The sequence below is a fragment of the Candoia aspera genome, chromosome 10, assembly GCF_035149785.1.
Source record: "Candoia aspera isolate rCanAsp1 chromosome 10, rCanAsp1.hap2, whole genome shotgun sequence".
Taxonomy (NCBI): domain Eukaryota; kingdom Metazoa; phylum Chordata; class Lepidosauria; order Squamata; family Boidae; genus Candoia; species Candoia aspera.
In genome coordinates, this window is record NC_086162.1 from 17333922 (window position 1) to 17347506 (window position 13585).

Here is a 13585-nt window from a genome sequence, read left to right on the forward strand (position 1 = left end):
CTGAGACCCAACGGTTCATTCGTTTGGGCCTCCAATCGTTTGGGCCATAATGCTGCAGCTCCAGTGTCGGCTTCTGTGATGCAATAAGCTCTGAACACACACGCACCCAGTTCTGCAACCTGTCGTGCAAAAGGGCCCCAATGTTTCAGAAGGGCACGAGCCTGGGCTAAGGGGGAGAAACTCCGATCAGCCACCCTCTTGCCCCCACCCTAAGATGACCACAGCGAGGACCAGCTCATTAGCTTCCATAACCACTGAAGATCATACTCTCAAATTGACATGCTTATATGGGGGCAGATTCTATAACCCTCCCTCCCCAGAGCATGGTTAGATTCCAACATGGAAAGAGTGATAGATTCATTTAAAAAACTACAATTATTCCAATCCATGTTTGGAAGTCAGAGCCTCCTCTTTTTCCTCCATGCCTTGTCCTCTGCATCTGGATGTTCACCATTCAGTTGCTCTGGCAGGGTAGGCCCTCTAAGGTCTAAGCATGGGAAGCAGCATGGCCGCTACAGTTCTTTGTAGCAGTTAATATGCATGAGGACACGGAATAGGTTCTTCTCCACAACGTCTATGATTTAGGACAGCGTTGCTCAACCTCGGCAAGTTTAAGCTGAGTGGACTTCAACTCCCAGAATTCCCCTAGTCAGCATGATTGCCGAACATATTTCACAGGGAGTGGAGGATTCAAAAGGTTGAGTCTCAGCTCGTAGCTCCTCTTCTTCCAGACCTAGAGACTTGATTTGATAGTCGCATCTAGCCTCCAAACCTGTTTTGATGGCCAAAAGCCCAGCCCAGTAACACAAACTGTGGGATAATGACAGCACTTGACATAAGGGGAGTCTCTTATTCTCGAGACATGGTTTATCCCAGGGCAGCCCATTATTTTAGAGCAGCGTTTCTCAACCTTGGCAACTGGAAGATGTGTGGACTTCAATTCCCAGAATTCCCTAGGCTGCCATGCTGCCTAGGGAATTCTGGGAGTTGGAGTCCACCCAGCTTAAACTTGCCGAGGTTGAGAAACATTGATTTAGGAACTCACAGGTTATGAGAGATAGAAGGATGGATCAGTGCACCCCCAAATCTGGGTGATGAGCATAATCAGGGTGTTGCAGCCCAAAGATGTAGCAGCTTCCATCTTGAGCTTTAGGGCATCACAGAAGAATGATACTGAATATTACATGCTGGTGCAACTGTCAATGTCACACTGAGACTGGGAACACTGGGTTCAATTCTCTGCTTGATCGCAATCTACTGGTGGGATTCTCACAGCAGCTAGATAAGACTAATAAGCAGTTGAGTGGTTTCTGGTTGATTATGTTGTAAGAAACAAACAGTTGCTGTAGCAGGTTGCATGACCTTGGCCACGGCATTCAGCCATAATACGGTTTGTTTGGGTATTGTATGTTATTTGAGAACAGCTGTTATATTGTTAGACCAGATTTAGGGTTAGGCATGTTCTAAGGGCTGTGGGCTGCCAGAACTGCACTGCCAAATTCTGGATGACCACTAAATAGCAGCAAAGTGACATAGAAAACCCTAATTTTTTGGCTGCCACCAAACAGTTATTTGGATTTTTGCATCCTGATTCTGGTAGCCCCATGTGAACCCAACCAGTCACTCTGAGTTTCTCTTATTCCATAGGTTTGCCTATGATGGTGGGAGGGAAACCTGTGGGGGTCTTCTTTGGACAGCTATTATCTAGAGGTCCCTCACCAGAGCTAGTTTCAAAGGTCTTAGAACTGGCAAGAACACAGAAGCAATAGGAAAAAGGGTCTCTCAGAGGACATCCTTAATTGAGGAAGTTGCTTTCAGTGCAAGAAATGAAAGTCAGTGCTAGAATATCCGGCTAGAATATCAGGGTAATTTCCACAGTACAGATTTAGAGCATCTTCTCGAGTCTCCCCATCATTATTGTGCCAAATTAGCAGTAATACGGACAGCCTTTATATCGCTTCAACGATGGCTGGGTGATGCAACGAAGATGCTCTGAACCCGTACTGCAGAAATGACCTAGCACTGGGCAGACAATGGGGAAGTGTTCATCTAGCCTTGGGAACACTGAGTCAACCACCATCTTTCTGCCTAATGAATCTCACCAGTTTGTGATGAACATAAAATAGAGGTGGGTCAGGGGAAGCATATCTAGGTGGAGAAAAGATAGGAAGAAGTAAATAAACCGATCCAGCCGTGACCCCTTACACCTTCTTTCTAGCTTACTTTCATCGCTGCAACCTAATTTAGAGGGGGAATGTTCTCTGTTGCGACTGTTGTTAAACAGTTGGGAGTAAAATTCCCCTGGTGATCTGTTCTGCAAGTCACATGGAGGTCTAACAAAAGAGCTTGATCTACCTTCTGGCTACCCCTGGTGAACATAATCTTGAACTCCCTGGAGAAAGGCAAGGACATAAAATGTAATTAATAAGTACTCTGATTTCAGGAAAAGAGGAGGCCAGACGAAGATGAAGCTAATTTGTCCTGATCCAGCAGGGGCTTTTCTGATGTATCTAAATTGATTTCTAACTTGATTCATTAGAGACATCTCTTGTAACAGGATTCCAATACTTCCGGCAGGGTAGCTAAAGGATGATCTATGGAATCCTCTTGCTAAGTCTTCCCCAGATGTTTGGAGATCACAACTCCCAGAATGTCCACCCAATGTTGTTGACTGGAGCTCTGGAAGATGTCGCCCCAAGCCATCTCCCTCATGAAGTCCAAGGAACCAGGAACCTTCTAGGAACCCTCCCTCAACATGCCTCAGCAACGGTTGTGCCAGCTTGGGAGGCTGGGAATTGATGCTTTGCCACATCCGGAAAGCAGCAAATTTCCCATCCTCAAAGCTGAGGCAGGCCAAGCCGGTTGAATAGCTTCTCTCTGCCATTCGATAATTTGCTATTTGGTTCAGATGAAGTGATGTGCCTGGGTGTGCGTGCATGCACAGGAAACAACATACCCATCATCACAATGTCAGCTTCCAAAGAGGTCTTCAAAAGATCACCTTGAGTTGCTGCAAAGCTTATTTTTAGTTCTTCGGTGTACCAATGATAATTTTTGTCAGCTTCCTATAGGAGCCTTTGCAGGCGCCCCTTCCCTTCTCCATCATCCCTGAAGTAGCTGGCCAGCCTGCCCCTCCCCTCCCCCCTCAGCCTGTGTCAGCGATAGGCAAGGGGGAGAGTCATTTGCATAGCTTAATACAGGCAAGGCAGGGCATTAGTATTCAGATAAATGCACTCCTTGCAACTTTGCCAACTTGAGATCACTGCAAATTTGAGTGGATTTCCACCGAGACAACAGAAGGCGCATCCCTTAGGCCAGCTTTTGCTCCTGCCAAATTTCAGTCACACAGCTTCTCAATGAGACGGCTGCATTTAAAATTATTTTTATATATGTATCTATAGAGAGAAAATAATCCTTTTCTATCATTTGGAGAGCCAGTTGGATTTTACCGGAGGAGGGGGGGAGGTGGATCGGCTTGGCTTTATTTATCGTGGACTACATAAAGCAACCTGAAGCAAAGGGGGAAGCTCAGCTGGGATTGTGGGGTGGCGGGGGACCGATAAGGGTTCAACAACAAAACACTCAGTACATTTATTTGGTATTTATACTGCATGAGCAGATTGGGGGAATCATATGCATGAGCCCAGGGGTGTCCATGGGGAGGGGAAAAAATGCCAAGATGACAAGCCCCAACCATGCCACCAAAGCACCATTTCTTTTTAATGTGCACTGTAACACATGGTAACAAGGGATGGGGTTTTGACCACATGGCTGGGGTTGCCATTTGGCTTTTTTGACCCCTTCCCTGCAGACCCCGCTGCACAAGATCTTTTGCGAGATCTCTTTATGCCTTTTGCTTAGTGAGGAATTGAGGAGAGCTTGAAGATATGGGGGGGGGGGGAGAATAAAACAAAAAAGGGAAGGAACAGACGTGCCTTATTCTAGGTTACCAAAAGGGCATGATGCGAAATGGCTTGGTGTCCATGCTGCAGATGTCATCTGGTCAGGTAAAGATCTAGCAGATGCAATTATACAACATGCCAAGCTTGATTGGGGCTTATCTTGATTCGTTTTGTGGTGGCTTATGTGCGGTGGCAGCCCAGACCCATGGGTTTGTTCATCGTTTACTGTGTGTGAACCCAGAAAATTGACTTGTGTACCAGAACAGCCACTAGTGTTTTCAGAACATCTTGCAAGAAACTCCACAGATGCGTAGTGGTTGACCGGTCAAAGGCAACGTGTCCTCTATTACAGATCTCCTTGGAAGGCATGCAGGTGTCCTACATCACTGTTCTCTAACTTGGTACCATGGAAGATACCCCGACTTACAATTCCTATCATCTTCATTTTGGCGGCCAAACCGACCCTAACACTGCAGCTCTGCAGATCAACCTTTTCTAGCTGGGTTCCTCCACCCTCTGATACATCAGGACTGGAATTGTGAGAATCCCTAAGCTTTGGAACTGCAGTCCCAGCATTTCTGGAGGGCACCAGGGAAAGGTCGGGACGCACCCCACCAGAGGCTAAGCCTTACTGAAGTCTATTAAAACTTCTGAGTCAATAAGCATAAAAATATTGGGATGGGGGAAATATAGCTCAAAATGTGGCTAAATTTAAACCATTACGCTAAATTATAGTTCATTTTAATCAAGCTTATTTCAGACAAGCCTGGCTGGGCCTACACATAATGCATAAGTCATGAACTGTGGCTAGGGTCACGCCACAGGCTAAGATAAAACAAGCAAACGATCTAATTACTGGCCCCTGAGGTCTTCTAGGCTTGGTAGAACGTAGGCAGATCTCTCTACATAGGTGGAGCTAAGAAGATCATTATAGGTACTCTAAGAGGTCCACCAAGGCCAACCAGAAATAATCTACTAGATCCTAGGCTTCCTTCAACCAATCCCTGCTCTAGAATATTTCCAGAACCTCTGTCAAACAGAGAAGTTTGGAGAGCCAAGTACGCAAGTGCCATGTCCACACCACAGGATGAACCAGGTAAATTAAAAACCGGGAGCTGTACTGGCCCAATGCACAAAACTTAGGTTGGCTTGTTTGCCTATTTGTTTTTATTAGCTTAGTGTGATGTATGAGCACAGCCTGTCTGGGGTGATGACTGCCCAACTATTGTGCAAATTCAGAAAACGGATTAATCCAATAATTAGATTTAGTGTGTTACGTGAACATAGTAGGTCCTGAGGGAACGAGCTGCTGTGTGTCACGCCGGCAAGAAGTGTGAAGAACTTTGGCCTGCAACAGCTGAACTACAACTGGAAAATGCTGGGAACTATAGCTCAGCAAACATCGGGAGGGCCACAGGTCCCCCACCTTTGCCCTCTCATCTTGGAGGGCCGAAGGAAAAACCATCTGAAGGGGTGACAAAGTGGATCTTGCGGCACAGATCCAACATGCAGGTGATCCCAGTGACAAAAGAAGCAAAGACCTTCCTTCGTGAGATGCCTTTTCAGTCTCCTCCCATGCCCCAAACCCGAAGTGATTCTGGAAGAGATGTAAGGTAAGCACTTCCACGGTGGGCATGTATTGAATCCCCAAATGAGGCGCCAAGCGTGTGTCAGCTTTGGGAGGACACAGAGTTCTTCCCGGGGCTGAAAAGCACTGATCCAACTGGGTAATCATTCACTTTGTGACTGTAAAGAGCTCAGGACCAAAGTTTTCTGGGAAGAAGGGCCCGATACCTCAATAAGGAGATGTGAAATCCTTTTGAAATTCACCTCCCCTCCCCCCTGCTCCCCCTCCCCACCAGTGCTGTGTTAGGCTCCCATATTCCGGGTGCTGCCTCTAGCTGTTGCTCAAGAGACATCTTCATTAAAGAATTGTCCCCTTCGCTGCTTCTCCGCCCCTCCCCTCGTTCCAGCATGGATCGGCACCCCAGGATAAGCCACTCAGCAACCATTAGTGTTACTGCAAAGGGACTTGTAGCCACAGGGCGCCAAGACCAAGCCAGGCATGTAAGTGTGAACTCTGTCCTCCACTCCCTGCACATCCCGACCGACCCCCTTAACTCTTCCGGGGGTGGGGGGAGGCATCGCTCTACACTCCCATCTTTGCCACTAAGGCATCTGACAGCAGAGTCACTGGGACATCCAGCCTGTTCCCTAGGCTAGCCAGGATGGGCTCTTCTCTCTGCTGCTCCAGCTGCTTTCTCCGTCCCGCTTAAAAGGGCTCCTGCGCCTTTAAGAGCTGCACACTGCATGACAGGGATAAGTTTAGCAGGTGCACCTTTGGCGGCGGCTGCACTGCGACTGGACAAGCCCCTTTTGGAGGGCTCTTTCTTGGAGGAGGCCTCCCTCCCCACCCACCGGCCCCTCCCTGTGCTACCCAGCCAGGCTGACCCTGCCCAGGGGCAGCCTTGCCACGCTGCAGGCAATGGGGAGAAGGCACCACTGTCTGCAGAGGAGAGAGGAGGCAGCTATCTGGCCCCCCACCCATCCACCAGGCCCTTCGGCTGCGCTGCACAAGCCCCTGAACTGAGCCCCTATTGTCCTCTCTAACCCGGTTGCAATTCTTCCCAAGGGGAGAGGCAGCGCTTTGCAAGAGAGACCTTCCCAAACCGAGCACATTGTGGGTCAGCAGCCAAGAGGGGCTGAGCCCATTTGCATTCTCCTCTACAGCCAGGAGAGCAACCCAGGATGGATCTGCTCCTACATGCACAAGTGATCCAGCCCACCTAGGCGACTCATCCTGAGCCAAATTATCAGAATTTGGCCAACTGAGGGAGGCAGGCTGGCTGCTTGCATGCCCCCCACCCATCTGGCTTGGATCAGCTGAAGCATATAAGAAGTATGGCTTTGGGCATGTGCAGAGTGCATTTCACCCACAGATGGTGCAATGGAAAACAAAGGGCTAATTTTTCAAGGATGTGAAGGAGAGGCTGGCAGGAGATTGCTAAAAACATTTGCTCCCTGCCACAGCCAGGGATTCCCAGCCCAACAGCAATGCTGACAGGGAGGGTGGGAGCCTGCATCTGGAGGGCACTAGATTGGAGAAGGTTGCTCTACACCTTTATGCCCTGGATGTGAAATGGGGGGGGGGGCTTTTAAGCAGAGTGGTGTGATGGGGGGGGGGAGGAAGAGTTATGGGACACATACCCCAATGTCAAAATCTTCCCTCAAATGAAAGGGGAAGGTTGCACTGGCTCTCCCAGCGGCGCCCCATCTCCAGATTTCAGAGGGAAAGTCTACGCTAAACGATTAAAACGGCCTCTGAATGACAACGCGGTGGGAAACTGAAGATGGGGCGGGGGTTGGAAGAGGCGGTTGGGGAAGGGCGCGCCGGAGCTGCGACTGCCTTCGAGGTAACGCCTCAAGGTTAACCGCGAGGGGGAGTCCGTCCGAGGAAGGCCACGAGATCAACCCTGACCCCCGCACGCCCCCCCAACACTTTTTACGGCGACTAGTTAGAGCCCCCCCTCACCTGCAGAGCTTGCAGGAAGCTAATTCTGCCCCCTACCCCCAGGCCCTCTTCTAGGGAGATGAAACTCCACCTATAAAGTGGGGGGGAGGACCCCTCCACTCCGGGGAGCGGGAGAGAAGCTCCTCTCTCTTGCTGTCGCTTGCGCGGAAGACAATTTGCCCACCACGCTCTCCCTCCTTCCAAGACCGCGGGGGAGGGGCGCTGTACCCCGAGCGAGTTTTCCTCAAGGTCATACGTACAGTACATACATACTCAAGGCTCGCAGGCGTAATTTGGATGAAACCCCCCCTTCTCCCCAATCCCCACCCCCCCGATCGGCCCACCCCTCCCTCCGCCCAAAGGAAGGATCCCAGGAGCCCCAGCCTCCCCGCCGCCTTCTTTGCTCTAACCACTGAACCGCACGTTCTCGAGCCTTAGACAGCATTTTCCGCTAGCAGACTCCTGCGCCCCCTCCCTTGCAACGGAGCCTCCCCATGAACCTCCCTCCCCCTCCCCCCTTTAAGAGTCCTTGCAACGTAGCCATAAAAAAACAACAACTATTCCCTTCCTAGGAGAACTTGTAGGTACTTGCAGGAAACGAAGGGGAGCCAGGGGCGAGTTGCCGCGGAGGAGTGGGGGGAAGTCCGCCATCGCCGCTAACCCACTGGAGGGGTCCCCACCCACTCTTCCAGGTCGCCTCCCCATCGAGGGGAACTTCCTGGGTCGCCGAAAGCAACAAGGCGTCAGCAGCAGCCCCTACCTGTGTGCGCAAAGTAACTCAGGGCAGCGGTCCAGGTCAGCCAAATCGCCGTCTTCATGGTGGGGCGCCGGTCGGTGGCGGGGCGAGGCGGAGAGGGCGTGCGCTCCGGCCGGGACGGGGCTCGCTGCGGGAGCCTCCGCTTCCCCGGCGCCTCGCCCTTCTGCCGGGGTCGCCTCGAATTCCTCTGCTCGGCGGCAGGCGAGGGACGCCGGCCGTCTTTCCGCCAAGGCGGGGAGGGATCCCGCTTCTCTCTTGACCTTGATTCCTGCCACGGGCTGGTGGGAAGCAAAAGTGAAGTGGGGGGACGGAGGACGAAAGGAGAGGGGACCCCGGCGGGGGAATCAGAGCTGCCAGGAGGAAAGAAGCAATCCCGGGGCTGGCCCCCACTGCGATGCCCGGGACCGGCTGGCTCGCGCCCCTCCGCGCTCCGCTCCCGGCTCCCCAGCTACTTGGCACTGTGTCGCCGTCCACCTCCAAGGAGCCCGAGCTCATTCAGCAGGGCAGAGTGTGACCACGCCCATCCCGGCTCCGGATTGGCTGCCTGGGAGGCTGCACTCATTAAGGGGGGGATCGCACGCTCACATCGCACAGCCGCTGGCGGACAGGCCGACTTTCGGCCACGTACGGAGCGGCTTGTCCGCTTGCCGCCCGGCGCCTCTGCCGCCGCCGCGGTGGTTAGAGAGCGGCGATCGCGGGGGTGCGTGGTGGGGGGAAGGATGCGCTGCTTGCCGGGCAGCGTGCATGGCCTGCGGGTGCGCTCGCAGGGCTGTGGGGAGGGGGGCAGACCATCGGGAGGAGCTTGGGGTGGGGCCGGGTGGGAGCGTTGTCGTATCTCCTCGTCCCAGTTCGTTTCTTAACGGTCCCAATTGCAAAGCACCAAACTTAGCCCCGGGCTGACATCCCGTGAGGCTGCAACCTTCTGGGGGCTGCACCGGGTCACGAAAAGGCAGCGGATTATTCGCTAGTTAATGCATTAGTAATGCCTTTTGCAAAAAAAGCCCAGGAAAGGTGGCATGTTTAGGATTTGCAACCATTAGTGGCTTAACCGGCCTTGGGGACAATGTTTCCTGGGTTGTGGGGGGGCTTTTGCTGCTTAGCCTCAGCCTGCAGGATCTCTTAGGGTGGCCCAGATCCCAGCCCCCCGTTGGAAAAGGGTGCCCGGGGAATCCACCTTTCCACCCCGCTCCCCTTTCGGCTTGCTTCTGCCTCAACGGCTCTTTTGTTGAAACCCACACTCCCAGCCCCCCGCCCCCGCTCCCCAGGCGTCTGCTCGTGGTTCTAGCGCCGGACTCTGCGCTGCAAAGTGTGGAAGTTGCATTATTTATTTGGGGCACTGGAGCTGGGAGGCTTTTCTGACCCGCTTCGCAGGGAAGGGAAAGCAAGAAAAAATACACTGTGTAAGCTCGGGGGAGAATCACGCTGCACAGCAACCTGATGCAACAACCCCACTCAGCAAGGCACTTTCTTGACCATGGGGAGTGGTGCTTTCCCCTTTTGCATGTAGCTGGTTTCGCCCCTCCTTTACTTCATTGGTCCCCTGAAAAAGCACAGGCTAAATTACCTGCAGAGCCCCGTTCACATTGCTACTGTGATTGCCCAATTTGTACAAATATGCACCCCCCCCCCTTGAATCAAGCTTGGCTCCTAAGGATGGGTAAGACCCTGGCAACAAGGTGGAAGTACCATTGCCACTGCCTTCTGATGGAATGTTTTTGGACTCCCCTGTCTAGTGGACAGCCGTTGGATCTCCTGGTGGTCCCCCTTCCAAGTATTAGGTTTGATTTTGCTTAACTTTTCAAGGTCAGGGCTGAGATTTAACTCAAGACATCACTCCCACCTATGGTTTCGCTAGTCATTATGTACAGAGTGAATTTCTCCCAGCAACTGCAATCTATTCCCAATCTCTGGGGATTTGAGGAAGGAGTGTTCTGGGAGGACAGACATGTGACATCCAAACCTGATATATTTCGGATTTACCTAGTGCTTTAAAGTGTTCAAAGCAGTTCATATACCTTATTCTAGTCATCCTTGTGGATACTATAGAATAAGTCAATATTATACCCACATTACATGTGGGGATGAGGTAAAACTGAGGTGGAGGACTTCAACTCTTCCCTGATCATTGATACGTGGAATTACAGATGTTCTCTGATGACAAAAGGGTTCTCATTATTCCTGTACTGGACCCTGAGGTTGGAAATTGGGGGTTGACTGCTGCTTCCTGGTAAGCTCTACGGCATATTTTCTATAATGAAAATGCAGCGAAGCGAACAGTGGCTAGGAAAGGAAGGGTAGAGAGTCATCGTTTCTTTTTTTAAATGACGGTTACTCTTTTTCTGGCATTTCCTGTGCCTGGAATTTGAACAGAAAGCCCATCTAATGATCATATTTCTTCGATCTTAAAATAGCTCTCTTCTGCTTTTTGCCTGTGCTAGAAACATTCGCACATGCATGGGTGGAAACCAGGTGGGACGTTTTTCAGACCTTCGGAATGACAAGCCAGAGCCCTGCTTCTGTTGGAGTCTGGGAATGAATGTACCGATGTCCGCTGAGGATTTGGGCTGATTCGTGTGAGCGCTTTGCTTGAATGGGGGTCCTGTGTGCACAAAGGGAGCAGGCAATTCACTTGAGCCCCTGGGGAGGCTTTGCAAGGCTGGTCCTATCGCAACTTCCTTCTTTTGGATGAGGTTAGCCCAGTGCTTCTCAGCCTTGGCAGCTTGAAGATGTGTGGACTTCAACGCCCAGAATTCCCCAGCCAGCATGGGCCAAGGGCGTTGAAGTCCACACATCTTAAAGCTGCCAAGGCTGAGAAACACTGGGCTAACCTTGTGGTCTGCTGTATGTTCCTGTTTCCTCACTGTTAGGCACAGCCCAGGGACTGACATGCAGAAAGGTGGAAAGTACTATTGGCATCTCCCATACATCTAACCCCGATTCTGGGTCAAGTTCACCACTCCACTGGCTGGGATTGTAACTGTTGGATTTGCCCAATTGATCTTCTGCATTCCAGTAAAGACAAAGATGGCTCTGATGTTGGCCAGGAAAGTGGCAGAGTGTCCCAGCAAGGCTGTTGAGTGAATGTTTTTCTTATCAGAAAGCCTTAAAGGATGCACGGGAGCTGCAGAAGGTGGTCTGTCAGGGTCCTCTGCCCCCATTTTCCCTCCCCTGTTTTCAAAACTTTTCTGTTTAGCAGGACCAAATTGAGGCTGCCCCTTAGCTGACCTCCTTCCTGGTTCCCGGGTGGCATAGCCTTCCGAAGCACTGAGCCGAAATGCCGTTGGGCTCTGGAGCCCCCCTTTTCTTAGCATACGCCTTTCCCAGTAGCATCTGTTCCCAATTATCTCTTGGAAATGTGTGCAATAAGCAGCTGGGGGGGGGGGGAGGCGTGTAGGGTGATTCTCCCCCTCCAGCATGTTACAATAATTGCATTAAGTCCTCTGCCCCTCAACCTTTTCAGGTCTCCTTGGCCTGGCCCAGCAGACCTTCGTGGACTTCCAGACTCAGAGATGTCACAGTCTTAACCTAACAGCTTGCCTAAATGGGACCCAAGTCTTCAATCTAGTCCATAATGAAAATGACCGTGTCTCCAGCCTTTCAGAAAGCAGAAGAGTTTTTATATCCTCTTTGCTGGCAAATGCTGGCGTGCTAGAAAGTTTCTTCTTGCCAAGGGCCACTGGGAGCCTGATGCCATGGGAATTATTCCATGCCACAAGTCCCCTGAATAGATTGCAGATTGCTGATCAAAGGGTGGGAGGAGGAAATTTAAAGCGATTTCTGCTGCTTTATGTTTTCCTTTTGTGTGGCGGAGATTAAACTGACCAGGAATATTGGCTGAAAGCTTGAGCATCTTTACCTCTTAAATCGCCCACATGTGTCAGTAAGTCTGCCTCTGACTGAGCAGTATTTACATACAGGCCATTGGCAGATGGCAGGTAAAGCAGGCCACACCACACGGCAGGTCCTATATTTATAATTGCATGTGCGTGTGTTTGTACACTGGTATATAAATGCAGGGTTTTTTTTTACATATGTGAGTAAGAATTCAAAGCGAGCATTGCAGCTGGCCGGGGAGTGGCAATAGCAGCAGAGCTTCAAGATACGAAACAAAACGCTGAAAATCCAGCCCAAGAGGATTTGAAAAGAATATTCTGAAGATTTAGAGATTAAAGTGTGTATGTAGGAGGGGAATGTCATGTGTGGAGCGGGCAGGGTGATACTCTGGCAGACCTGGCAGATGAACAACGTGCCGGGAATGAAGTCCTGAAGGCCGTGTTTCTCATCTGGCAACTTCCAGATGTGAGGACTTCAACTCCCAGAATTCTCAGCGATGGCCAGGCTGGCTGGGAAATTCCTTGAGTTGACATCCATGCGTCTGGAAGCGATCAAGGTTGGGAAACATAGGCTTACCGTTTATATCATAAACCGAAAGGAAACTCTGCCAAGAATCATGCCAAGGGTTACTCAGGAGTAACTGCACCATGTCTACATGGTTGACCCAGAAAGAAAGCTCTTCTATGCTCCAAAACCCTTTTGCTTCTCTTAAGTTCTGAAGACGTGCAGGTAGCAAGTGTTGGGCTGTATGCAGGCATACCAGTGACGAGGTTTTTCTAGTTTCTAATATTGCTTCAAGAGGCAAGTGAAAAAGTGGTGGTATATGAAAACAAACACAATAGCAAAGAGCTGGGTAATGTTTGGGGGCTGGTCTGGACATTTGGAGTTTTGGCAGCATGGGGAGGGTGTGTCACCCAATGGATGTTACGGTGAGCATTACAAAATACCCATTCTCAGTTAATGGACTTGGCTCAAATGGCTAAGTTAACAGCGTTAGTAAGAGAAAATACTGTTGCTGGATTTATCTCTACTTGGCAACCACTTTTAGATTCCTTGCTTGTGTCGGAAAAAAATGAAGTTCTGATTTTAGGTTTTAGTGATTAAATGGTTTGTTTTGGTAGATATAATGTTACTGTGGCTTAACTAAGAGTAAGAGATTATATTTGTAAATTTATCTATATCTCTATTGGAGAAAGTTGGAAGTCACTTTCCTGCTTCTGTCTGTTTGCACTTTTATAGTTTTTTTCTTTTTTCCTTAGTTCTATTTTCTAGCTTTTCTGTATTTTCTATTTTGTATTTTAGCTATACTCTGAAAAGTAATAAAGTTCTTATAACAAAAACAACAAAGTGCCCATTCTCAGAAGGCAAACAGGTGGGGTTTCTCCCTATCCCTCACGCTAGCCATTCAGGGTGTTTACACATGCATCCATCCATCCATCCATTCCAAGGAAGGATGTGCTGGGTGCTCGGGTGTTGCCCATAAGCACATCGATCCATCATGCTGTTACTCCTGCCTAGTGTATGAAGAAGTGGCTTTAGGCATCCAGTTTTTTATGTGCCCTACCTTCGTGATGGGAGACA

General features: G+C 50.3%; 1 protein-coding gene across 2 annotated transcripts in view; it reads right to left on the minus strand.

The window, feature by feature from the left end:
* The window catches only part of KIRREL2 (kirre like nephrin family adhesion molecule 2), a 38963-nt gene extending 30378 nt beyond the window's left edge, over positions 1–8585 (minus strand). For both annotated transcript variants that reach the window (XM_063312181.1, XM_063312180.1), the window contains exon 1: positions 8174–8585. In XM_063312181.1, coding sequence (XP_063168251.1) covers positions 8174–8231 — 58 coding nt within the window. In that variant the 5' untranslated portion in view covers positions 8232–8585. The remainder of the gene's footprint in view (positions 1–8173) is intronic.
* Positions 8586–13585: the final 5000 nt, after the last annotated feature.